Consider the following 27,151-nt stretch of genomic DNA (forward strand, 5'->3'; position numbering starts at 1 on the left):
GGCAAGTTATGTATGAGTCGATACGTCTGCACTTCAAACCTTGTGTCTGCTGTGAGCTCACCAGTGGGAATTTCTGTGTCAATTAAGTAACACCCCCCCACGACAGGGATGACTCTGGTCTACCTTACAGGGTTCTTGTAAGGTTTACTGAGCCAACACATATACGCTAAGAACTGCTGGGTTGAAAGGCTCTCCTAAGACCTCCCAGTTACATCAGCAACACAGAGATACCAGCGTTAATTGTGACGGGTTGATTCAGCCAGAACAAGAATCTCGATACATGTCCAGACTGAATATCAACTGCTTTCTTTGCTTCTTCTGGGAACAACCCCCACTGCTTCCATTCCTCAGGTGCGTTGTGGCTGCTGCATGCAAGGCTGCAGAGATGGAGATTTATGCATTATGCCCACTAATCCAAGTATGGCTGTAACAGTAACCTGGGGGGCGGGAGGGGGCCGCAGCTTCTCTTCCTGCACAAGGTGACTGTGGGTCAGGCACTGGCAAGTGCAAGCAGAGCGTCTCCTTGGAGCCGTTGCCATGCCAACACATCTGCCTAGGTGATTGCCACTTGTTGAAGGTCGGAGATGAATTAGCAGCTGGAGGAAATGGCAAGGGGGAATGAGAGAGCTGGAGGGCTTAACACTCTCCAGCCAAAGGGTTTGACACCCAATTTCTCTTGCTAAAAGGTGCACTCTAAAGGAGCAGAGGCCCTTTCTCTCAAACTTCTACACCGCCTTGTAGATGCAAATTAAAGTGCTGTATAAACAGATTGGGACGCGGGTGGCGCTGTGGGTAAAACCTCAGCGCCTAGGACTTGCCGATCGCATGGTCGGCGGTTCGAATCCCCGCGGCGGGGTGAGCTGCCGACGTTCGGTCCCAGCTCCTGCCCACCTAGCAGTTCGAAAGCACCCTTAAGTGCAAGTAGATAAAAAGGTGCCGCTTTATAGCGGGAAGGTAAACGGCGTTTCCGTGTGCTGCTCTGGTGCCGGTTCGCCGGAACAGCTTCGTGACGCTGGCCACATGACCCGGAAGTGTCTGCAGACAGCGCTGGCTCCTGGCCTCTAGAGTGAGATGAGCGCACAACCCTAGAGTCTGTCAAGACTGGCCCGTTTGGGCAGGGGTACCTTTACCTTTATAAACAGATTGGTAGAGACGCGGGTGGCGCTGTGGGTTAAACCACAGAGCCTAGGACTTGCCGATCAGAAGGTTGGCGGTTCGAATCCCTGCAACGGGGTGAGCTCCCGTTGCTCAGTCCCTGCTCCTGCCAACCTAGCAGTTCGAAAGCACGGTAAACGGTGTTTCCATGCGCTGCTCTGGTTTGCCAGAAGTGGCTTAGTCATGCTGGCCACATGACCCGGAAGCTGTACGCCGGCTCCCTTGGCCAATAAAGCAAGATAAGCACCACAACCCCAGTCGGCCACGACAGGACCTAATGGTCAGGGGTCCCTTTACCTTTACCTTCTATCCAGAGAGCCATCAGCCACTAAAAGAAGAGAGGCCTGGGGGGTGGTGTCAATAATTACTTGCTCCCCCAAAGCAGGTATAAAGCAGTAGCAGTCAAACACTGAGCTCTATGGATTCTGTCCCCAGGAAGCACAAATTCCGACATCCATATTTGTTAGGTAATATTTATAATTGCTTTAATTTATTCTGCTTCCACAATCTAGGTTAACTAATAACTTGGAAGTTATCTGGAAACTTTTGAGGCTAGAAACAGGTGAGCGACAGAGATGTTTCCATGTTATTCTCTGGGTTTAAACAAGAAGCGAGGAACAGAGATGTGCTGTCTTCAGGGTGCTGAATTTGGAAATGGGTGACCGGCTGATTCTCTGTTTTTGCATGGCCAGTCTTGAGATAAACAGAAAGCAGCCAGTGAAAATGTCTCTTGCCCAAGGTGTTTCCACGCTGAGGACGGGCAGATTTTGTTTCTCCAGGCACCTTCCCCCTCTTTTCCGCTCCTTTGAATTCCTACTCTGGCTTTGTACAAAAAAAAAGAGAGAAAAGAAATATACTGCAGAATAAGGCATCTGGCCTGTGTAGTTTTCTTTGCAGTAGGATGGCCTCAGCAGGGCCTCGCTGAAAGGGTAATGCATACTCTGGCAATTTCAATGCAGGGTATTATTTACCCAGCTGACGTCATTCAGAGCACATTCTCCGCTTCCATTCTCTCTAGAAGCCTCCAGGATATAAGGCACCTGATCGTTTTACTGGCTTGAAAATGCTGGCTAGCCCTTTATATAGAGCACAGTGCATGAAGCAGAGGAAGGAGAGAGAGAGAGAGAGAGAGAGAGAGAGAGAGAGAGAGAGAGAGAGCGCGTCATCTTGGACTATTCAGGAGAGTAAATAGCCGTCCCGGTTTAATTTGCTTCCTTCTATGCCCCATGTTGCCAATTCTCCTTCTCCCTAAAACTCTAGATGGATTATTGCAAAAAAAGACAGGTTGCTACTATTTATGTTCCAAAATCTGAGGGAAAGGTTTCAAACTACTGGCATGTCTGTCCCCTTCAAATGTAGACATGAAATCGCTTTTTTAACACATGGAGGATTTTTAAAAAACTCACACGATATGGTCATTAACAATGATGTGTACAGAGAAAGAGCTCCAGTCTACATACCGTATTTTTCCGTGTATAAGACACCCCCTATCTTTGGGGACTCAGATTTAAGATAATGGGGGGTGGGGGTGTATCCATGTATAAGATGCCCCCTCATTTTTGACTTTATTTTTTAGGGAATAGTCTTATACACGTAAAAATACGGTACTCTCATTTCAGAGAAAAAGTGTGCTTCATCATTTTATCTTAAGAGCAACCTTCCTAAAGAGCAGTCTGTCAAGATAGCAAGTGCATTTACAAAGCCAAACGGTATGAACATGACTGGTTTGTCTTCTTCTCACAAGTAAGTTCTGACTAGGAATGTGTAGATAAAAACCTGTGCTCATCACGCCATATTTATTTGGCAGGTTGGTGAAGCCTGCTCTAAGGTGTTCCGGAAAACCTCTGCTTGGCTGGCTTGTTAGTAAAATGGGAGCCTCTGCTTTACAACTGAAAACCCTTAACGTATTGCAAATATTTCCCCATAGGCAATTATATTGGTGGGAGGTATACACAGTGATTCACACACAGCCATCTTAAAAAAACCCATCACCCACTGCAGCCAATGAATGGTGGAACTCCCTGCCGTAGGAGACAATGGATACCAGTGATAAAGTACAGAAATGGGACAGGGGGATTGCTTTGCAATTAGTAGCCTCCTCAGGTCATGCCTGCCATTGCTGTGGGGCTAAAGGAGCCATCGAGTACACAGTTGAACTCCTGACCTGTTTAGCCTGCTATAAATGTATGTTCCTGTGCAGATTACAAATGGTTAATATTTTCTTCCTTCAACTTCTCAAATCCGTTTCTTCCATCACACACATTACTGAGTAGAGAGACCTTAAGATTTTATATAACCACACACAGATGTTGTTGCTTATCAAATGTCTCAGATTTGCTAGACGTAGCTTCTGATTAGCGTATGACTTCTCTGCAAAGCCTGGCTCTGCCTTGCACTGAAAAACAAGTCTGAATATAGTCCTATTATTTTTTAAGTACCCCAATTAATCTATAGAATCCATTCGCAAGTCCATCATATCCAGCAAACAGAATTATTCATATCCTAATGGAGAGAAAGTACAAGAAAAGGAGAATCATTGCAATGACATCTTGTAATGTTGCTCCTGTTTTTCATCACCATAATATCCTCCTCCTGATGTCAACAACAGAGTGTGAATTGAACAGGGCTGCCTGGTTATTTTCCAGGGGTGAAGGTGTGGAGTCCCAAGAGAGAAAATGCCTATGCAGTAGGTGCTTCTGCAGTCCAGGACATCACTCCTTGCTCAGTCTCTTTCTGGCAGGCTGCCTGCAAAGTAAAAACTCTTCTCACTGTTTGCTTCCAGACCCAAAGGTGGCTGACTATTCTTATAGGACTTGGGAAGGAAGCCTTTTGAGAATTGGGTTTTTCAATTTGTTGCCTACAGGTGCCTTTTGCGTGCAGAATCTCCTCCAGGGGAAAGGCTACCAAACGTGGCGTGCAAAGGAACAGAGAAGGCCACTGCAGCTCACCAATTTTTTTTTATATGTGTATATATATAAAAAAACCAGAAGGTCCATGTTCTTTATTTTGCATTAATACACGGTAATTGCTTTTACAGGGTCCAGCATACCAACTGCATGTTGATTCTACAGATGGATGCGCCAAAAACCGGCGCTGACCAAACTAGTGCATTTCTCCCAAAGCGAAGACTAAAACCCTTTTAACTCTTCTTAAAAAAATACATTAAAGAACGTACCACACACACATATTGCACTTGTCTCCATATGAAAAATTTGTTTAACCCCCCCCCCCGCCCCATGTACATCTCACCAAAGTCTCTTCAAAGGAACCTGTATTAAAACTAATAAAGCTAGTAATTGTTATACAGTAGTATACACAAATCCTCTAACAACAGACATCAACAGCAGACTTGACGGAAGCGGCTATTCTGAAGGAGCAGTTAAGAGAGAGAGAGAGAGAGAGAGAGAGAGAGAAGGCAGGCAAGTGCGCTAAGGATATGTAGAGTTAAGAAAAATGGATTCCTCTGTTGTAATATAAATGACAACAAATGTTCCGAAACACAAGCTGTTAAGCAGAAGGGGTTAGCTATGCCTGATATAGTTCAACATTCAGAACTTCTGCCCCATCTGCTGAGGTACAAAGCGACTGCCAAGGAAAGTGACGCTTATCACTTCTCTGCACCTGGATATGGAGCTACAGCCACCTCCTGAGGCTGGCTACAGGTTGTGCTCTGGGTGCCCCTGCCCCACCCAGGGGAAGGAAAAGCTGTGCAGGCCAAAGCTGCATTATTCCTTGGTGGATCTCTGCTCTTCGGCTGCCCTCTGCAAGGACGTGAGCTGGGATCCTAACAAACCTTACTCCCCAGTCGCCACGGAGTAACGTCTTGCAAAGGAGACGCCAGCTCACGAATCTCCTGGGCGTTAAGTCAAGGACCACCAACATACCAGCGCTTAGATCTTCCACGCACAATGAAAGCCTCCTCCTATTGTGGGAAACAGCTCCGGAGACTAAGAACATGGGGGGTAGAGTAGACAACGCAAGGTCTGAATGCGGCGTCCAGCCCATCAAGGTTTTGGCTAACACAGACCGTTGCTGCAATGACCCTGGTGAAAAGCCTCTGTGGGTTGGACAGGGTCCAAAGGCTGAGGTTGCCTTCTCCACAGAGCAAAGGGGAGAGGAATGGCTGACCCAAGCTTGCTCACAGCACCACCACCATATGCAAACTGAATAAAGTAAGAGGTTAGCAGCTGGGTGGGCAGGTCTCAAGGGCCAGTGGGGGATCCTCCCACTGCTTACAAGGAAATAAGGCAGTTGGCGTCAGCTTGGCTGACCTCTCCTCCCCACCCAAAGTGCATAGGATATAGCAGGAAAGGATTTCCTTGTGGGAAAAGCACCTTAAGTCAACGTGCTTCAGCAGTTACAAGTCAACGGAAGGTTATTAATTCCTGGCTCGCCTCTCAAGAACCCAAAGGTCCTGGTTCCTAAGGGCAAGGATTGTCCACAGGAAGGAATTCCGCAAGGCAAGAGGTCTCTTCAGGACACAGCTCCTCGCTGAATCAAAGCCTGTCTCCAAGTCATCATTTCTCTGAGAGTTCAAAACTTGGCTGAGGCCCGGGGGGTGGGGGGTGGGGATTAATGGCAAAGACAGCAGCTAGGAGCAAACAGTTGGTGTGGCAATTAAAACGGGAAGTTTAAGCATCGCACAGTGTGAATGCGGCACATGGACGAAAATGGGTTGGGAGGAGAGGAGGAGGTAAAGTTTCCCCTTGAAGAAGAGAGGCACAGTTCTCACCACCAAGCTGGGCTGCACCATTTCAGTCTGTGGGGGGGGGGGGTCAGGGCTGGAGGGGGGCTCACAGGATGGAATGTTCCCCCTTACAAGCCCCCTCCAAATTAGGGCTGAACTGGAAGTTCTCCGTTGGGAACCTTTTGTTTAGAAAACTGGGAAGCCTGACAAGGCACCATTTCAGCAACTTGGGGAATGAGAGGGCTTGAGGTTTGTGCTTCTTTTCTTTAAAGCATCTGAATATCTTGAAAACAGGTGGTAGCTGCTGCAGAGGTCCTATTGCCAGCTGCTTCCTGTCAGCTGCCTTCCCTCTGCTGCCCCACACCCAGAAGGGCCCAGATGGGGCACGGCCACACCTGCAGCCCAAAGTGGTGCAGCTCAGGCGCTAGTTGAGAACCAGGCCTACATTTGTCTTCAGCCAGATCGACTTTGCTAATCCATTGTTCTTTGTGCTTAAAACAAATCTGTGTTGTGCTTAAATCTTCATCTGCTCCCAGCAGGATGCTTAGTAACCTGTAGTGCCTTTCCTAACACTGTCACGGCATTTATTATTATTATCTAAATCCTCTTACGTGACAAATTCAAGGGATCCTCTGTATTCTTTCCTATGGTTCTGTGGCCAGCGTGTCATGCATGGCAAAAGGTCTCGGCCAAACGCTTGATAGAGCAGATTGCCTGTTGAAGTGGTTAACAAGTCAACAGTTATTGATCCTAAATATTGCTGTAATACTTTTTAACATTTCAGATATACTAATGATGAACAAGTCAGAAACACTTAAGGAGAACGTTAAACCTGCATTCCACATGGTGGAATTTGAGCTCTGAAGGGACTTTGGCGTCAGCATGGACATAAACGGGGGTATTTTCTACTTCAGAAAAAGAAAAAAGAAAAAAGAAAAAGAGTAAGAGTCTCAAAATGAACCCAAAAAGGCACAGCACTATCACTTCACATGGGTTTTCTGATAAGCTCATTTTGTTTCGTCCTTAAAATGCTAATTCCCTAAATAACTGTCGAAATATACAAAGCCTAAGAAACCAAAAGCAATACACACTGCTTAGTCCAAAGGAAAGTTGCTTCTTCTTTTAAAACAGAAAAGCAACAAAGGGCAGCTTATAACTACTCCTCCAGTGATCACAGCTCCCCCCATGCTCCCCCAAGGGGCAACGTTGTATAGCCTCCCCACACACCCCTGGCTTTTCCCCACCCCCACACCTCCACCTCCCAATTCTTGTCCATTGATCTCTGGAGGGGCTTCCAACACACACTTAAGTTCTATGAAAATCCTGGACGTCCAACTCCAGCCTTCTTTTGACAACGGTATATGGACCCTTTCGTCACAAGATCCAGGGGCTTGTCAGGGTTCATAAAGATCTGGAATTTCCTGGCGGGAGTCAACAGAAGGAAGTGGAGATTGTTAGAGGTGCCACGTGAGTCCTATGAGGATCGGCTGCAGTCAAGTTCTACACCAGCAGCTCAGAGAAAGGTTGTTCAATCCCCAGCACGCTACGTTCCTGATTTGCTTCAATATCAGCGCACAACTTTGCAGCGTTCCAATGAAAAATGTATTGCTTTTATTGCCAAGTAGCATGGTGTCGTCCCATGTTTGCTACTCTTCTTGATCCCTTCCAGGCTTCCTCCGACAGGGGCTGCGTGGTTTGCAGATCTCCTTCTTCCCTGCAAGTGTCTCGCCTCTTTCCTTTCAAAGTAGTCCCCTATCGAAAGTGCAGTACCTTGCCTCCACAACCCCTGCCATTGAGTTTCCTTGCAGAGCGAGTGACGCTCAGTCATTTCCCTGCTAGTACCAATTTAGGAGGGTTTGTATAGTCATCTGTTAAGGTCAAGGGTTGGGTCACAAACCATGAATTTTAGGGATGGGACGTACATGGAAATCCACATGCATTTCCGTCCTTCACTTCAAACAATCCACCTTCCATCCGCAAACACTCCAAAATCTTGCTAGTTCACCAAGACGTAGCCACCATGTTGGGGGTCAACAGTCTCCATCATTTCACAATCAAAGAGCCCCGGCAGCTCCACCAGGCCTAACGCCTCGTAGCTAGACTGGGACCCGGGAGGGTCTGAACTCCGTCGGCCGTCGGGCATTGCTACACTGCTCTGCTGGGTCGGGCCCAGGGGATATTGATGCTGGCTGGCATAGTCTGGTTCAGACGAGGTGCCAACGGGCAATTCGCAAGTCTGATAGGGATACTGCTGCTGTTGCAGGGGGATCTGCGAGGGCAGTCGAGAGGAACCGTGGATCGGGGGTGAGGGTGGCTGGTCAAGTTGAAGCTTCTGGTATTGGCTAAGGAAAGGGTCGTATTGCATTTGTTCGGCAGAAGGCTCCATGACGGGGCTCAGGGGCTGCACCAGACTGAACTGGGGAGGGGGTGGCGGCTGCTGCTCCTCGTGGCATGTGAGGGACAGCTGGCTTGGTCTGGGGTAGGTACTCTCCGCTATTTGCATCTGGTTGAAATACGCCTGCAGCTGGGATTGCTTCTGGAGAAACAGCCGCTTCTGGTGCAACCTGGATCGAGAGAGACCGAGAAAAGTTGGTTCAGCCAGTTTCTTAAAAGCCATGCCACTTTTAAGGATTTTGGATTGCTAAGCTAGCATCAGACATAAAAAAATGACATCCAGTCTAAACCTCCACTTGGAGCAAGGATCAGAAAACCTACCAGCTGCACTGCCCCCAGATTAATTCAAACTAAGTCTTTTAAAAAACGTACTTCAGTTTTTGAATTATTTTCTTTAAGTATCAAGGAAACCAAGATAGACAAACGAGCAAACACCGCTGCTCTAATTCTATGCAGTACGCACTTTTGCACACAGATTTTAAAAGCAGGAAAATGTACAAAATGAGCTGAAGGAGGCTTTGGGAGAACCTTAGGGTGACAAATTTTGCATTGGAAGTTTCCAGGTCTACAAGGCAGCGCCATCTCTGCCTGAAGCAAGAAGCAAATACATGAATTCCTTCCCTGCTTTTCGGACTGGCTCACAATTCAATCTGGAGAGAAACACTGCTGACAAGGAGAATGGGGCAGCACACCCACGACAATTCAGTGCTGCCTGCATACATGCACCGAGCAGCAACTGTTGGAGATCACCTGGGAACCATCCACCCCTCTTATGCTATAAAGAATTGCATTCTTGTGAGCCCTCATCCAAAGACACATTAATCTGGAGGTGGGTGGGAAAGCATCCTAATTAAGCTCCCCCTGACTCTTAAAGCAAGCTTATATATACAAGCAGGTCCAAACCAGTGGGCGCTGCTGCCTTCTCGCTCACCTGTGTTCCTGTAACTGCTGCTCCAGGCTCCGGGGTAATTCCTTGCAAAAAACCTGGCAGGCGTTTTGAGCTTTTGAAAGCAGACTGGGCTTCTGAAACAAGGAAGACTTGCTGTAACATCATATGCACAACACTTTATAGTCCTGCTATAACACTGAAGTAATGTAGGGACTGAGCTTGCTGTTAAGCCCACTGCTCCCCATCACAACTAGTTTTGCCATGATATGTGCAGCCGGCCACGAGAGCCCCATGGCTTTGTTATTTGAAACCCTGGAGGAGGAGAGAGTAATGTGTCTTATATCTTGACCCATTTTAGTGGGGAGACAAGAGTGAAGGAGAGGCAGCAGCACTCCCTATAAACGTCTGTGTTGTTTGAAGTGGCCTAACTCTTCCAAAGGTGGCACCGTACCTGGAGTCTGTGCTGCAAGTACTGCGTTTCTAAGCTCTGCCGCCTGGAGAGCAACTGGGGATGGATGCCGTTAGCAAAAGCAGAGGCAGCGTCTTGCTGTTGGGGTGTTTCCTCCTTTGGGGGGGGGGAGAGAGAGAGACAGACAGACACACACACACAGAGAGAGAGAGAGAGAGAGAGAGAGAGAGAGAGAGAGGGAAAGGATGAACGTGCTATAGAGACCTTCTGCTGATCCAGAGGCCACATTTCCCACTTAAAACTCTGACAAGTAGCAAAGTCCATCGAAACAAGAGCCGGATCAGGAGCCGGGCAAATGACCTGAATCCAGGTCCAACCCTCTGCCATCCAGCCAGGCTGGAAAGAAGTTTCAAAATCTCCAAGTGCGGTCAGCAAGCCTGCATGTTTGTGAGTGATGCCTGCTTCCTAGAGAAATCACAGGTTGCTGGTGTTATCCAACTAACTTCTACTTAGAGTAGCTCCACTGAACTTAACGAGCCTATCAGCCACGTCTATTAATTTGAACGGATCTCCTCTGAGTAGGAGTCTTTTAGTGGCTCATGTGTTGTATACGCCTGGCCTGCAGAGCTCCCAACCCCTTCCACACAGACCTGAGGTCCACAACCTCCTCATTCCTATACAGTACTCTGAACGCCAATCAAACCCACCCTGGCATCAAGAGGTTTCAGATTTGGAAATGCAGAACTTAAGATGGTAACAAAACCCAGATGAAAGCTAAGGAATTACACCCAGCTCAGATTTGTTGGCTTCTTGTGTGGCAGGTGCCCCAGTTAAGTTTGCTCTCTCTGCCTACCGACACATTCTGACTTCTCTGTGCTGCTTCAGCTGGAGTAGCTTAAGGAAGGCTGCAAGACTCCATGGCTCACAAGAGATATGGCAAACATGCTCCAGAAATGGCGTACCTGCTGGGGACCACTCCTGAGGTCTTGCAGATGGGGAGACGTGGAGGCCAGGGCAGGTTCATCTTCCGACCTCATCTGTTCATAGAACAGCTGGACTTTGTTAAGCTCCAGGATTCCTTTGGTTCGGGCTAGATTCTGAAGGTGCTGCCTAAATGCCACAATTCCTGGATTGAGGACAAGGCAGAGCAGTTTTTAGAAGGAAAGCAATCCCTGGATGTTAAAATTGTGAGCAGCTCTCTGCTTTGAATTGTTAGTTTATTTTGGGGTTTTGCTCATTGCACATGCACATTGTACATGTATTTCCAGGACATCCACATACAATTTCTAAAAAGCTGAAGGTATATATAGAGCAGGGCTTCCTAACCTTGGGTCTCCAGCTGTTTTTGGACTACAATTCCCACCATCCCGGACCAATGGTTCTGCTAGCGAGGGATGATGGGATTTGTAGTCTAAAAACAGCCGGAGACCTAAGTTTGAGAAACCCTGATATAGAGCCCATGTTCACTAGGGAACACCAACAGGTTGCACAAAACAGATGAATATGTAGGCTGCAATCCTAAACACCCTAGGAATAGCTCCAACTGAACTCAATAGGGCTTACTTGTTAGTAGGTTGCACTGTGAGACAGCCCCACAATCCCCTCCTTTCCTTCCCAACCCAAAAAGAAATATGGTGGTAAATAAGAGCATAAATAGAGCTTGCTGGATCAGGGCTGCGGCCCATTTAGTACAGCATCCTGTTTTCACAGTGACCAGCCAGATGTTCACAGAAAAACTACAAGCAGGACCTGAACACAAGGACGCTTTCCCCTTCTGTGGTTTCCAGAAACTGGTATTCAGAAGCTCTGCTGCCTCTGAATGTGGAGGCAGAGCCTAGACATCATGGCTAGTCGTCATTGATACCTTTATCGTCCATATGTTTAGCATCTTTGTTGTATAGCTCTTGCCATATGCTGAAGTCATACCTTAATTGTCAGTTTAGGACTGGGGCAGTTCAGGACTTCCTGGCTGCCAGGACAACTACGGGGCCACCCCAAAAGTCATTGGCCTAACCCAAGGTAGCAGGGCACACCCCACCCAGACTGCCTGCCCCAACAGCTGCAGCCCATACACCTTGATTTCTTAACAGAAGGTACCTTGCGTTAGGGATGTGTCTGACGCTCTGCGCCCCTCTCGGAAGCTGACAGGGGAACGGTTGTGGGCCTCTCGTTTGTGGGAGGCCAGAGCCTGCATGGCGGGATTAGCGGGTCTCAGGCCAATGAAAGGAGGCGTCATCCTAGGAGCTGGCTGATTGGCAAGTACCATTTCCTTCAGGGAAGGAGTGTCTTCTAGAAAGTTGAGGTCTCTCTGGATGGATCCCATGTCATATTCAGAGTCGACGCTGCTCAAGGACTGGTTCTCATCCATGGAAAAGACTTTCCCTTTAGAACACAGGAAAATCCATAGTAAGTAGAATGAGCAATTACCTACCAAAGCAAACTAAGCAGCTGTGTCTAAAGCCATGCCTCTAATGGCTAGTTGGAACATGTTAAGATAGCCTCCAAGTGAGCAAGGCTGCATTGCTTTAGCCCTTTTCCAACACTGCAGAAACAGGCAGGTTCAAATAACGATGGCAGATGGCCGTGTGAATTGGCACAGTCAGACAAAATATGCTACCACCTGGAATTTTTTATTTTCACATTTGAAAAGTGAAAAAGCCGCCTTTTAAGGACAAGTCATTTTGGTTTTCTCCTTAAAATTGCCCAAAACGCACTGGGAGCTGAATACTGCTTTTCTACTACAGCAATTGTGAACAGATATGACACATATTTGGAAAGGAGCACACACAACCTTCTCGCGTTTAGAGGGAAAAAATCATGCAAACACTTTCGCATGAAGTCACAAGGGGCATTTGCCAGGCAGTTGCTTCTCTGCGATTCCAGCCTTGCTTATCGCAATATATACACTCACTGTGTACGTGGCGAGGCTGGAACGTAGCAAGGGCATCTGAAGGTCGATGCTCTAAACATTACATTGAAACTCTCCTGTATACTGGTTTACATTATGACCCTCTTGGTGTCTCCACAGACGCTGTTTGCTCAACAGCAATTTTGGCAGAATGATTCTTGCTGCGTCACCACTGTGATTTTTTTTAAAGCAGATTTGAGGGTGGAGGAATTACACACACACACACACACACACATACACACATACACCGCAGTTACTGAACAAGCACCAATAAGTTCTCAAGCGATGGTGGAACAGCAGCCTCCTCCCATTTGCACAGGAATGATGGAGAGATGTTCTCCTGGGGGCTATACCACTGGCTCCCAGTGCTATGAAACATTCACTAACTGGTGGCTCTTTAGCTGACACTGTTTGCTCTTCCCAGCCTTTGAACACTGTCATGAGATTGCTTGGCAAAACAAGCAGAAACCATCTGTACATTTATCATTCTTATCTTCCTACAAAGCAAATTCATTGTTGGCTCCAAGGTAATAACTGCACCCCCCGTGCACACAGGGCTTGTCTTTGTTGGCTGCTAAATTCAGTGAGGTATGAAAATTAGGCCAAGACCTCAAAATCCCCCCACCCTCTGCCTCAAGTTGCCTTTAGTGTATAACCAAACTTCTCTCTTCCTGGAAGTCCACCACAGGCCCTTTAAAATAATAGAATCAGAGTTGGAAGGGACCCTGAGGGTCATGTAGTCCAACCTCCTGCAATGCTGGAATCTCAGCTAAAGCATCCATAACAGATGACCATCCAACCTCTGCTTAAAAACCTCCAAGGAACGAAGAGCCCACCACCTCCCGGGGAGAAACTGTTCCACTGTCAAACAGCTCTTACTGTCAGAAAGTTCTTCCCGATGTTTAGCCAGAATCTCATTTTTTTGCAACATGAAGCCATTGGTTTGAGTCCTACCCTCCAGAGCAGGAGAAAACAAGCTTTCCCCCTCTTCCATGTGACCTGCTCTCAGTCTACAACATACCACAGTTGGAATTAGGTGGATTCACATAAGGAATACTATCCTGACCTAGGGCAGAACTGGACTAGAGCAACCAGCCAGCCAACTTGGTGCCCTTCAGATATTTTTGACTACAACTCCCATTAGCCCCAGGCAGCACGGGACTTGTTTGGATGGGAGCTGAAGCCCAAAACATCTGGAGGGGACCAGGGTGGGGAAGGATGAACCAGCTGAGCTGTGGCACCACTCCAACTTCCTAGGCTCCACCTGGACCACTTACTTACCTGTGCCTGGCATGACAACCAGCTGATTGGTTACTTCTGCCAGAGTGTGACGCCTCTTCCCGCAGCGAGTGGCTTGCAGGGCTGCAAACGCTTGAGCAGGATCCTCTTCAGACTCTCCCTCTGTCTCTATGCCTTCATCAATGGAAGTCTCCATCATACTGCTTGGCAGGGACTGGCATCCTTTTCTCCCCATCATTGGGGGAATGGGATCCAACAGGCAGCCATTCACCTAATGCATTAAGAAAAGGAGGGTGAGGAGAACCACAAAAACACAATATCTACTGAGTGGCACTTGTATGCAGAGTCTCCATGACATTTGAAATATCTGTCAAGTGAGAGACAATTATGATCCTGAGCAGCATCCGAAAACACAGTAGAGGCAATCTGTTGATTGAATATAACCAGAGTGCTACAAACCATGATGCTGCTTGATAAAATGTCAAGAGCAGAGCTGGCAAAGACACACCAGAGAGAGAGAGAGAGAGAGAGAGAGAGAGAGAGAGAATGAACAGTGAGAGTTGGTCTTTTCTTACAGGGTCATCTTTTCCTGGTGAAAACAGGCACACTATCTCACCCCACTCCTAGGTAGCACAAGTTAAACTACTGCCAGACAACCCTCTCTCTCCATTCTCTGGGGTTTCTCTGTGGCAGCTACCTTCCAGAAAACAACCACCTCCCATGAGCATGTCACAGCAATGAAAAGGTCCAGCAACTTCATACCAGCTCAGGATTACTAGCTAGCTAGAGAGCTGCGCTGCTTCCTCTCAGGGGCTACGGACTAGGGCACAATTGACTAGGAACTCTCCTGTGCAACCCCCATGAACAGGCTTAGGTGCTCTTGCCCATTTGGGCCTTGCAGAGGAGATGTTCCCAGAATGCTGTGCCCCAGGTGCCCTGCTCTTCCAATAAAGAGGCCTCCCAGCCAGCTGATGAGTGACCTTGCTGCTCTTGACTAATTCCCAGACATTTAAGCAGCTGTTCCTGAATTCCATCAAGAAATCTGTCTCAGGGGATCAGCTTCAAAATTAGCTAATTGCTGAACTGCTGAGGTTGGGCCAAGTTCCCGTTTCTCTAGGAGATTGCACTGATACCTAAAAAATATATTCGAGTTTGACTGCAGTCTATCGCACATGGGAACGTATTTTGGATAGGGCTCCAATTCTGGGGTGAGGGGAGCATGTTCCCTGTGACTCCCCCCCCCCTCCCCCATGGAGAAACACATTCGTCGACCTCTAAAATGGAGCCTTGTTGTTTTTTTTAAAAAATGACACCCGAAAACATCTTAAATGATGTCAGCAAAAAAATAAAAGGGAAAAAATAATTTGCATCAACTTTGTGCATCTACCTCCCCCCCCCCCCCCCCGGATTTCACATATGAACCTGATGACAAATTGGCTCCACAGGGCAGCACTGAAGGTTGACTCTGCAAGGTGTAGAAGCAAAAATCCAGAGCAACTCTGCACCTGACTGAAGGGAACTTTCTCAGGTAAAATGAAACTCTATGTGTTTCACCCAGACATTTGTGTGTTGCGTCAACCCCAGAAATACCTGTTGGGCTGCTCTGGCAACTGATTTTAATGCAAGAGAAAGTACTTCAGATTCTGCCTCATGATGGAGCTACTTTCATCCTTGCTTACGTGCAGGATGTTAAATGCTTTGATATCGTTACTGATTTCAATATGGTAAATCAGATTTCTTCTTTTTGTGGTTGCTTAAAAACCCACCCAGGTTTAAAGGGGTTTTGAAAATCACCTTGCAGAAGACCCCCTTGCATCTGTTCAGGCTCCTATAGCTGGTGGCTACCTCCCTAGGATGGGCAGTGCCACAACTCCCTTTGAAACATATGTAGGGAACCTGCTCATCTCCACATGTCATCTCCATCAGCACCAGCAAATGCTCAGGGGTGAGAGGAGGTACAGTCTCACAGGACCCAGCTAACAACAGTAGATTAAAGACACTGGTGTCTCGGCCAGATAGCACAATAACGTCCATTCCATGACTTCCCTTGGACCCAGAAATGACTTTTGCTTGTTTCCTATACTGAGACACTGAAAGACTAACCAAAGCAACTTCCATGTCTAACAGAAGGCAGTTTTGCAATCTGCCAACTGCAGGAGACAAGAACATTTCAGAGGCAACCCTGATCCCAAAGCCGGGTTATGGGAGCGCCGCTGTTTGTTTTACCACAGGACGTCTAGCTGACACTTCCAGCTACAACTACATTCAGGACACAGGGAGGACATTGGTGTTGCCTGCACTGGCCATAGCTTAGCCTCTAAAAAGGAACCTGTGCTGGGAAAAGCATGCATGGCAGACGTCTCTCCCCCCCCCCCCTTAAGATATGAAGGGTGGCCTCTGCCTTCATCTGGATTAAGAGTTGCAAGCCTATACATGTGGAGACATCTCTGGGGGAAAGCTCCTTGCGCTGCTGTCATCAGACCAGGGAAGGAAGCCAAGATACACCAGCCCCATGGTGATGACTGCAACAAATACGGTAAACCGTGTCAAGCCCCGCTTGCTAGACTGCATTTGACAATCAAGCACAGAAGAAAAACAGGTTCAGGACAGCACCTCCTGTATAAGCAGGTCTTAGTATTTTAAGAAGCACAGCTGTAAAATGAGAGGGTGAGCTTCCATGTTTCCCTGCTCCTCTGAGGCAATGATTTCTCTTAAGCCCTATAGCTGCTAACTCAGCAACGGAGCTGTTATATGCTGGGCAGGCTGTTTCCTGGAACACCAAGCCAGCAACACAAGTTTTGCGGCTGGCACCACGCTACCACCCGCATCACAACAAGAATCAAGTTATCCGTTAACAGCCGGGCTGGTTAAGCAGCAGCCAAAGGCATAGACAACTTAATTCAGTCAGCAGACACGACACGGGACAAACAATTCAGCAGAACTAAGTGCTAGTATTAAGACAGGTTTCCTAGATTTTACTGTTCAGGTTGCTTGGAGCAAGTAAAAACAACAACAACCTTAATAGCTGCTATAAGAGAAATTTCCTGGATTAAGGAGGGAGGGGTTCCACAATATGCCTGAATGCTTTTGCCACTCCAAACTGTACATGAGATTAGACTAGAGTTTGCCAAGAATTAGGATACCGTATAGTAACAGCCCTGTTCACGTTTATCCAGCTTTATCAGAGGCAGAAAGCTATACTACACCTCACTAAAACTAACTGCTTACAGATCTCTTGACCCATGTATTTAGAAATGGTGGTAAGTCTGAAGCACTCCAAATATCACATCTGAGGAGAGTCATTTTGGTGTCAGGCATGCTGATTAGAAAGGGTATTCAGGTGTCGATCCCTCCTGGTCCCAATGGAAGACTATGGACTGCCAGATCACCTTAGGCAAGACCCTCTGAAAGAGAGGTAACTGACCCCAAGATGCATTTTTGGGGGGTGGGATTACTTCTGATCCCTGCTCCTCTTATTTTAGCACCGGAGCATGAAGCTAGCTGTGCGGGAAGCAGCCACATTCATAATCTGTCATATAAAAAGCACAGACACATATTTATGAATGATGAAAGAAACCGAACTAATAATTATAAGCCTCTTTTGTGTCATCTGGTGGTACAGGACGACACTGGGCTAGACAGGCCAAGTACATACTGCTCTTATATATAGAAGTCTCCCATCCTGGCAAGCCCTAAATCAAGGGTGTCATTTGAATCTGATGGCATAAAACACACCAATATTAATGAGGCAATGACTGTGCAAGAACAAAACGTGTCATTACGTAGGCATACACACACCACAGAAACATGTTTCTGGCCTATTTTGTACTCTTGTCGTCACAAAGGCTCCGGAATATTTTTCTCCTGCCAGCTCACATCCATTCTGGTTAATTCCCACTTCCCTTCAAGACCCATCACCACAGACCTCTCAGCTTGATGTGTGAATGTGCAAAGCTCACTGGAGCAACTGTACCTTTGCACAATTGTGGATCTGTCACATCCGATTAGTCAGGTTTAGTGCCAGCCTGTTAGCGGCAGAGGAGCACAAAGTTTATGCAAGTTTTCTTGCATTAACGACAGGAGCCAAAATCTAAAGGGACTGCAGCTGAACTAGTGATTCTCCGGAGCAGATTGTGAATTTCGACTTACAAAGTGGGAGAATAAAAAACCAAAAAAACCCCCCAAAGGCTTTAGAGACAGAAGGTCTCTAATATTTTTTGACAACTTGAAGGTCCCAGCAAGCTTGTTACTGCTCATGAAGTGAACTAAAAGCAAACATTAATAACACCATTTCAATTAAAGCCTTGCTGCCTGCCAAGTTTCCAATATCACACAATGTAAACAGGCAGGAAAACTGCAATTACAGCTGAAAATTAACATGGAAATTCTCAGCTTACAAGGAATTTTGGGGGAGGGGGACTCATTTTGCAACTGCAGTCAAGCATACCTGCAAGTTTACATAAAGAAGTCTAAGGCTGGCTGCAAATTTGCAGCCTCAACACTGTGAGTGTAAACTAAAACTCATGAGGGTCCTTGTCAGCATAAACAGCAACGAGCCTTGCAGCACCTTAAAGACTAACAGATTTCGCTTATGCCATAATAAATCTGTTAGCCCTTACGGTGCCACAAGCCTCTTGGTTGTTGATGCTGCAACAGAGACTCCGCACAGCTACTCCGCTGGAAACTTTTCAGCAGAAGGCTTCATATCTGCAAGGACCGAAAAAGCCTGTATGTGACAAGCACTGGTTAATTTCTACTAAGTAACAAGGCTGACTGGGTAACCCAAAAAGCAGGGCAAGTTCCTTCCTGGCCCATCTTAATATTATCATCTCACTGTGCATAAAAGGTAGAGCTGTCGACTTGGGAGAGGAAGCAGTTTGCAACAGGCCTGACTTCTTAAGAAGCTGTTTTTTAGCCAGAGAGAACCGGTGCTGCAACTGCCCCGAAGTCAGCTGAGTTGTGAACACACAGTCAGCTGCTTCAGGCACCCTGTTTATCTTGTGGCATAGGAAACCACACCACTGTGAAACGCAAGGGCCTTTCTGCACTGTCCACCCTAGGAAAATGCCTGCGGGTCTCCCACACTTCCTGCTGCTGTGAAGTAGCCAATAAGCCCAGTTCACACAGGCCTCTGTTAGCTGCCCACTTCTGATAAGTGGAGACACCTCTGGTGGGAAGCCACAGTGAGGAGGACACCCACACAACCGCCATCAATAAATGGGGAGCCTTCATGCACCACCACAAACAGATTGTGAAAGGCAAAAAGCAAGCACAGCCCCCCCCCCCCACCACAAAAACCAAGAGCTGACTTTTTGCTCTGAAAATTTCTAGGAAGATTTCGTCCAAGCAGCTCATGGGATCAATTAATGCCATAACCACAGAAAATAATAAAACATATAAACACTACAAAACCTAACAGGAAGTGTAGTCAAAATTTTTAAATACCACTAAATTCCAGGGTGAAAAAAGCAATACGAAGTCGGTGCCTAGCAGGTAGATATAGGGATTTCCTCAAATGAGGGGCCACCACAGAAAAGGCATTCTCCCTCAAAGCCACTCACCAATTTTAAAAAGTGGGGCAGGCAGAGCAGGGGCTCTGATGAAGATCTGAATGCTCAGACAGAACTTTGCTCAAAAGTAGTAGCCAGTGAAGATCTTTAAGTCATACAAGTTCACAGTATTAGTTGCTATATTCTGCATGAGTTTAAGTGCCTAAACTATCTCTCCTACAAACGCATTTTAAAGGACATAGAATGCTGGTCAACTAAAGGCCTGGTTGAAGAGGAACTTTTTCGCCAGGCGCCTAAAGGTGTATAATGAAGGGACCAGGCTACGCTTCCTGGGGAGAGTATTCCATAAATGAGGAGCCACTGCAGAAAAGGCCCATTCTTTCTTTTTTTTAAAAAAACACATTAAATTTTTAAAAATACTTATACATCATACAAACAATCATTGAATAAAATGAACAAATAATACAAAAACAGAAGATACAAAAACAAAATTACAAGGATGTAAACATAACATAAACTACAATCAAAAATATAAAACATTATATTCTCCTAAAAAAGGAAAAAGAAGAACGAAAAATAATATCAAGAAGAAGAAGAAAAATTGACTTTCAACTAACTCCATGTGGATCTTTATTCCTCAAATCACTGGTTGTCTGTAATGATTAAATTTTTGGAGAAATATTCTAATTATCGGTACCTGTGAGATTTTTATTCTAAGCTAAACCAAGTATGAATCTGAGCATCAGTTCTCTTTATATAATTTATAAAGACTTCCCACTCTCTCCTTATATTCTCATTAGAATAAATTTCTTATTAAACCTGGAAGTTTGGCCAGTTCAAGATATTCTGACAGCTTAAGAACCCATTCTTCTTTTGTCAGTGTTATGTTACTTTCCAATGTTTAGCAATTATTATCCTGGCCGCCGCACACAAAAATATTCCAGTTACAGATAGGTAGCCGTGTTGGTCTGCCATAGTCAAAACAAAAAAAATTCCTTCCAGTAGCACCTTAAAGACCAACTAAGTCAGTTCTAGGTATGAGCTTTCGTGTGCATGCACACTTCTTCAGATACAAAAATATTCATTTGGTTTCTTTTGGGATGTCTGTTGTTAATAGGCCCAATAAAAACATTTCCGGTTTTTTGGGGGAAAGTATGTCTTAACATTTTCTTTAATTCTTCATAAATGGTATTCCCAAAATTTTTAATTTTAGGGGAATGTCCACCACATATGGAAGAAATTCCCTTCTTTAAGTTTGCACCTCCAACACTTTCCACTAGTGTTTTGGTACATTTTAGCCAATTTTGGGGGTGTAAGATACCATCTGTACATCATTTTTTTTTAAAAAAAATCTTTTATTGTATAACATGTCGTAAATCTTATGTCTCTTTCCCATAAATTTCCCCATTTTTCTAATTCAACTGTATAACCAAAATCTTGTGCCCATTCGCCCATGACATTTTTAACCTCTTCGTCTCTTAATGCCAATTTAATAATAGTTTATACATTCTGGATCAATTTTTTTATCATCATTTATAATCAATTCTTCATCTAATTCAGATAATTTCTTATCAAATGCTTTTACTTTCTTGTCTTCCACAAAAACTGCATTTAATTGATGGTATTGTAACCAGCCTATTCCTATATGTCTTCTTGTTTCATATTTTTTTCATTTGTAATCTATTATTTACTTCCTCTAAAAGATCTTTATATGTCAACCAATTTGAATCCATATGTTTTCTTTTTACTGCCTCTACCTCCATTGGTTACAACCATCATGGGGTTTTTGGTTCTAATAATTTTTTGTTCTTTTCCCAAACTTCATATAAGGCTTTCCTAATAATGTGATTTAGGAATCCTTTGTCAATTTTTACTTTATTATAACCCAGGTATCCGTGCCACCCCACTATATTATCGCAGCCCTCAATATCCAATAATTTGGTATTCTTGAAGATCATCCATTCCTTGAGCCAGACCAGGCAAGCAGCTTCGTAGTAGATCCTAAAATCTGGCATTCAAAACCCTCCTCTGTCTTTGGTGTCTGTTAATAATTTAAATTTAATTCTAGGTTTTTTGTCCTGCCAAATGTATTTCACCAAATACCTGTGCCATTCCTTAAAATAATTTAAGTCATTACGAACTGGAATTGATTGAAAAAGGAACAGTATTTTTGGTAAAACTACCATCTTGATTGTAGAAATTCTTTCACACAATGTGAGTTTTAATTTGCTCCAGATTTCTAAGTCTTTCTTAATTTAATGTTTTTCATGGTTATCCAAAATCCTAAATACTTTGCTCTGTTGGTGATTTTAAGTCCTGTTTCTATTTCTAACTTTACTTTTTCTTGTATATCTAATTTTTTTTACCAAGAGTTTTGTTTTTCCTTTATTAACTTTAAATCCTGATAATTGTCCAAATTCCTTTGTTTTCCCCAATCTTGCTACAATACTCTCTGCTTTTCTGTTGTAATTATTAGATTGTCTGCAAAGGCTCTTACCTTAGAGGCCCTATGTCCCAATTTAATTCCTTCCATTCTAGGGTCTTCTCTTATTGCTTTCAAATATACTTCCAGTAAAAAAGAGGAGAGGAGAAAGAGGGAAGCCCTGTCTTGTTCCCTTAGAGATACTAAAAGCTTCTGATGTTTCACCACTGATAGTCTGGCCTTTTGGGAATTATAAATCACTTTTATACTACTACATATTTTCTTGCCCAAACTCATAATTTCCAAAGTTTTTTGCATGAATACCCACGAAACATTATCAAATGCTTTCTCTGCATCCACCAAGGTCAGGGCTGCAGAAAAGGCCTATTCTCGTGTTGCCACCCTTGGGACCTCTCGTGGAGGAGGCACACAATGAAAGGCCTCAGGTGATGGGCCTCACTGGAACATGGTCCCTGGAAGGATGCCCACAAGGGGATTTGGCCCTTGGGCTGAAAAAAGTTCCCCACCCCCGATATAAGCCTCTCAGTCTTTTGTAGATGCTTCCTGTACTAACAAACAGCTCACTATCAAGCTCCTTAATGCTTAGCTCAGTTGCTTCAGCATTACTCGGCTCAGCTATGAATCTAACTCCTCCTCCAAGCACCGATCGCGGACAATTCCAAAGGTCTAGGAGACTTAAATATGGCATGTGAGAATTGCAGAGCTTACCTTTGGTGTGTCGATTCTCTCTTCCTCCATGAAAGCCGATTCTGCCTGGCAGGCGGAAGGGGGAAAAGAGAAAGCTTCAGCAGTGGAAGTTGGTGGGAGGCCAGGAGACCTTAGCAGCCTGACATTCTGGGGGCGCAGGTTGACAGGAGCTACGGAAGCCTGGGCCTACAAAGAGTAAGAGAAATAAAGAACAGTTTGTTAGAAGACATGCAAAGAAAACAGAAATGAAACCAGGAAGTATCGGACATGGGATGGAGCACAACAATAACAACCCCTGGAGAATAATAGAAGTGGTGGGATCTCAACCTGTGAGGCAAAACTAGCCTAACATAGGCGGGGAAAGGAGAATGACCAACACACAAGACTGAACTGCTCACGCCAAATGTTTCTCAGAGAAGAACAAAGAAGGGAAGTGCTGGTCTTGCGTTTTAGAGCCAGAATGTTTTTAGCAAGACCTTCTTGCCCTGCCTAGAGCTACAGAAGGTTCTGCACTTCATTTTTTTAATAAGATATTTATTAGGATTTTTTATAAAAGAAATACAAAAATAATAAACAACATTACTTTGTTTTGACAAAATTTCATAACTTCTTTGGACTTCCTCACATCTCCCGCTCCCACTTACATCGTTAATAAGTTTTTTTCAAGCAAATTCTCATCTTATTTGCAAATTTATAACCACTCAATTCGATATAGTATAACAATTCTCCAACAAATTTTGTTTCTCTTAATCTTATTTATCGTCAATTTTCAATCCAATTTAGTGGTGGCCAATTATTTATAACCAAGCATCCTCATTAACATTCCACTAAATCACAATATTTTTGTAGATAAATCTTAAATTTCTTCCAATCTTCTTCAATCCTTTCTTCTCCCAAGTCTCGAATTCTGCCAGTCATCTCCGCCAGTTGCATATAGTCCATCAGCTGCATCTGCCATTCTTCCAGTGTGGGTAGATCTTGAGTTTTCCAGTTCTTAGCAATAAGTATCCTTGCTGCCGTTGTTGCATACATAAAGAATGTTCTATCCTTCTTTAACACCTTCTGGCCGACAATACCCAGAAGGAAGGCCTCTGGTTTCTTAGTAAAGGTATACTTAAATACCTTTTTCAGCTCATTATATATCATTTCCCAGAAGACCTTCACTTTAGGGCAGGTCCACCAGAGGTGAAAGAATGTTCCTTCATTTTCTTTACATTTCCAACATTTATTATCAGACAAATGGTATATTTTGGCAAGTTTAACTGGGGTCATGTACCATCTGTATATCATTTTCATTACATTTTCCTTCAAAGCATTACATGCAGTAAAGTTCAGCCCAGTGGTCCACAACCTTTCCCAGTCCTCAAACATAATGTTATGCCCAATGTCCTGTGCCCATTTTATCATAGCTGATTTAACCATTTCGTCTTGTGTATTCCATTTCAGCAGCAAGTTATACATTCTTGAAAGTACCTTAGCCTTAGGTTCTAACAGCTCTGTTTCCAACTTCGATTTCTCCACCTGGAACCCTAACTTTTTGTCATTTTTAAACACTTCTTTAATCTGAGCGTAATGTAACCAGTCTCGCACTTTATCCTTCATTTTCTCCAAACTCTGCAATTTCCAATTATTTCCATCTTTTTCTAATATTTCTGCACTTCAGACTGTGCATGCCTAGTCACACTTGTGGGACTGTGCGGAGGCCATAAGGAAGAATGAGGGCTTCTCCAAGGGCTAAAAGCTAGATTGTGCCTTCACTGTTATTTTAAGCGTGTGCTGGTTTAATGCTCACTTTATTGGCGTCATGCTGATTAAATAAAGAGTCAGAGGCTGTGAGATGCCTGCCAGCAAGGGGATTGCAACATCCACAACATTAACCGTCAGTGTATATTAAACATCTCAAACTGCCAATGCTAAGCACAACATACTTGGTTTCTATACATTTAAACACAAAACAAAACATGGGAGTTTGCAAAATACGACAATATTTGGGGATCTGTTGGGAACGACAAACTACTGCCATTTATCATATTCTACAAAGGACAAACTTCAAAATAGCATATTTGTGTGAGTGAGTGAGTGAAGCTCTGATGCCACCCAATGTTTTGCTCCTTAAATGTCTGAGTGACATTCAGCTGTAATCTTATCAGGGCTTCTGAAGCCAAGGCAGAGCCTGCAGGAACACCGTGATAAAAGTTCCACAGTGCCATGCAGTCAACTTGTTTTACCAATGAGTTTTGAAAGCAATTTAACGGCTTGATTGCTTTCCAGACCACCAGCTGGTTCGTGAGCGTGTTAATGTGGGCCAGTGCTTGGTCTGTGGCTTCAAGATCTAACATTGCCTGTGACTTGCCAGTCAGGAGAATCACAACAGCTGCCCAAAGCTGAGCATTGGCATGGGGAAAGCCATCAGCTAAATAACGCCAAATGAATACTATGTGCTCAGATTCACATACATCACAGTCATGCTTAGAATGATCCTGTATGGAAGGAGAGCACTGCCATTCCCATATTGCAGATTATGGAGAAGGTTGGTTGGGTGAGGCTGAGAGAGAGATTGGCCAGCCTGAGGTTAGTGAGTTCACAGCATAGGCAAGATGGGAGACTTTCTGGTTTGTGCTCTTAGCCAAAATACCAGCGCTCATTACAGAGGAATGAAACAACGCCTTATTGCCTTTGCTCAAATTTTGGTGCATCTGATCAGCTTCAGGCAAAATCACCAAGGAAAATAACTGCCTAGGTCCCCCTTACTGATTTTCCTATTGCTGCAGCAAACTGAACCACTTTCTGGAACTGGACTGTTGTGACTGACTTTTCACCCTTCTTTAAAAAGAACCACAGTCAAAGGAGGCTTCCATGATATGCAGGACCTTTATATATTCAACTAGGTTCCAGGTCTAAAAATACAGGTCGCTGGTGTGTGGGGGTGTGTCTGTCTGGGTAGGAAGAAGAGCTCTGTGACTGAACACTGACTGGCTTGTGTGGTAACAACTGTGCCTAGAACAGGGAGTTACCTTGGCGACTGTTTGCTCAGCGATGGTGCTCGGTCGTCGCTGGCGGGAATCGAGCCGCTGCTCCACAGGGAAGCTACTGCGATGTGACTTGAGCCTCTCTATGAGCAAGTAATAGATAGCAGCAAAGTGGTTGTAGCTCTTGTCCTGCAAGGACTGAGAAGAGAACAGGCACCCAAAGGTTAAATCAGGACAAATACAGTGCTACCTCGGGTTACATACGCTTCAGGTTATAGACTCCGCTAACCCAGAAATATTACCTTGGGTTAAGAACTTTGCTTCAGGATGTGAACAAAAATCGTGCTCCGGCAGTGCGGCAGCAGCATGAGGCCCCATCAGCTAAAGTGGCGCTTCAGGTTAAGAACAGTTTCAGGTTAAGAACTGACCTCCGGAACAAATTAAGTACTTAACCCGAGGTACCACTGTAATATCTATCACCTTTCTCCAATGTGTGAGAGACTGCCACAGCTATATGCGTACAGAGAGGCGCAGTGTTCCACTGAACAACATTTCCTTGGGAGGAGTGCAAGTCTTTCTTTTTCTTTCCCTAGAGTCGAAGTGGGCTGCATGTTTGGGACTGGGAGGGAGTTTTCACCTAGTTGAGATAAGCTGGCGAAGGAGGGAGGGGAGATGCCTGCTATGTGTTCTTCAGCTCTTTGATGGGACTGCATAAATATGTTTTCCATAAGCACATCCTACAGTGCCATTTGGGTGGCTGGGTGGCGGAACAGGACAGGTTTTAATCCCTTCTAGCTCCTGTTTATTAACCCTTAAAAACCCTCTGCGCCTGTTTATTAACCCTTAAAAAACAAACACAAAACAGTACCACCTAACCCAGGGATGGAGAACATTGTGGCCCTCCAGATATTGCTGCAGTACAGTTCCCATTGCCCCTGACCACTGGGCCCTGCTTGATGGGAGCTGAACTCCAACAACATTTGGAGGGCCACAGGTTCCTTAACCTAGGCTAGTCCACATTTTGAGCCACAATGGGAAATGGAGCCCTGAGCAAAGAGGCTCAAGGCTTCATTGCCCCCTGCCCTCCCTCCTGCCAACTTTCTGGCAGGAAGCATTAATACTGCAGACTCCACACTGGCTAAAAATATCAACCATTTTGAAGGAAGTGATCACACAGACTCCTCAGGGAGCTTTTCAGCGTTTATTTCTGGTAAGAGGCTTGATTTGGAATCCTAGCTGAGACACCAAAAATAAAGACAACTGGCTGCTTTTCTAAGGGTTTTTTTTTTTTACTTTGTCAGATCTCACATTTTAGAAGCTTAAAGCAAAGTGAGGTCCGTTTCCTGTTTTGCACTCCTTGTTATCCTCAAATTTCCCAAAACTTGCCCTGTAAATATATACAGTGGTGCCCCGCAAGACGAATGCCTCGCTAAACGAAAAACCCGCAAGACGAAAGGGTTTTCCGATTTTTTAGCGGCTTCGCAAGACGAAAGCCCATAGGGAAATCTCCGGGGACAGTGGGGAAGCGCAGCGCGCCTTCTCCTCTGTTCCCGGGGCTTGCGGTGGGAGGAGGGTTTTTCCTCCCCACCGCCAACATTCAGAACAGCATTCTGAATGTTGGCGGTGGGGAGGAAAGCCCTCCTCCCACTGCAAGCCTTCAGGACAGGTCCGGGAACAGAGGGGAAGGTGCGCAGCGCTTCTCCTCTGTTCCCGGGGCTTGCGGTGGGAGGAGGGTTTTTCCTCCCCACCGCCAACATTCAGAACAGCATTCTGAATGTTGGCGGTGGGGAGGAAAGCCCTCCTCCCACCGCAAGCCTTCAGGACAGGTCCGGGAACAAAGGGGAAGGTGCGCAGCGCTTCT

At 45.3% G+C, this 27,151-nt stretch overlaps 1 protein-coding gene across 3 annotated transcripts in view; it reads right to left on the reverse strand.

Moving 5' to 3' along the window:
- Window positions 1-4,141: 4,141 nt before the first annotated feature.
- Window positions 4,142-27,151, reverse strand: part of SIK2 (salt inducible kinase 2) — an 83,479-nt gene continuing 60,469 nt past the window's right edge. Inside the window, exons 8-16 of one of the 3 annotated variants that reach the window (XR_014558243.1) lie at window positions 25,336-25,488; window positions 22,343-22,507; window positions 13,724-13,952; window positions 11,632-11,916; window positions 10,497-10,660; window positions 9,577-9,690; window positions 9,168-9,259; window positions 5,953-8,406; window positions 4,142-5,894 (exon numbers count right to left, since the gene is read on the reverse strand). Coding sequence is in view for 2 of the 3 variants with exons in the window: in XM_083713953.1 (XP_083570079.1) it covers window positions 7,839-8,406; window positions 9,168-9,259; window positions 9,577-9,690; window positions 10,497-10,660; window positions 11,632-11,916; window positions 13,724-13,952; window positions 22,343-22,507; window positions 25,336-25,488 (1,770 nt within the window). In the remaining variant the exon portion in view is untranslated. Of the gene's footprint in view, window positions 8,407-9,167; window positions 9,260-9,576; window positions 9,691-10,496; window positions 10,661-11,631; window positions 11,917-13,723; window positions 13,953-22,342; window positions 22,508-25,335; window positions 25,489-27,151 lie in introns of all 3 variants that reach the window. The other 2 variants (XM_083713954.1, XM_083713953.1) reach the window with 2 other exon arrangements.

This window comes from Podarcis gaigeae, assembly GCF_964106915.1.
Source record: "Podarcis gaigeae genome assembly, chromosome: 15".
NCBI lineage: Eukaryota > Metazoa > Chordata > Lepidosauria > Squamata > Lacertidae > Podarcis > Podarcis gaigeae.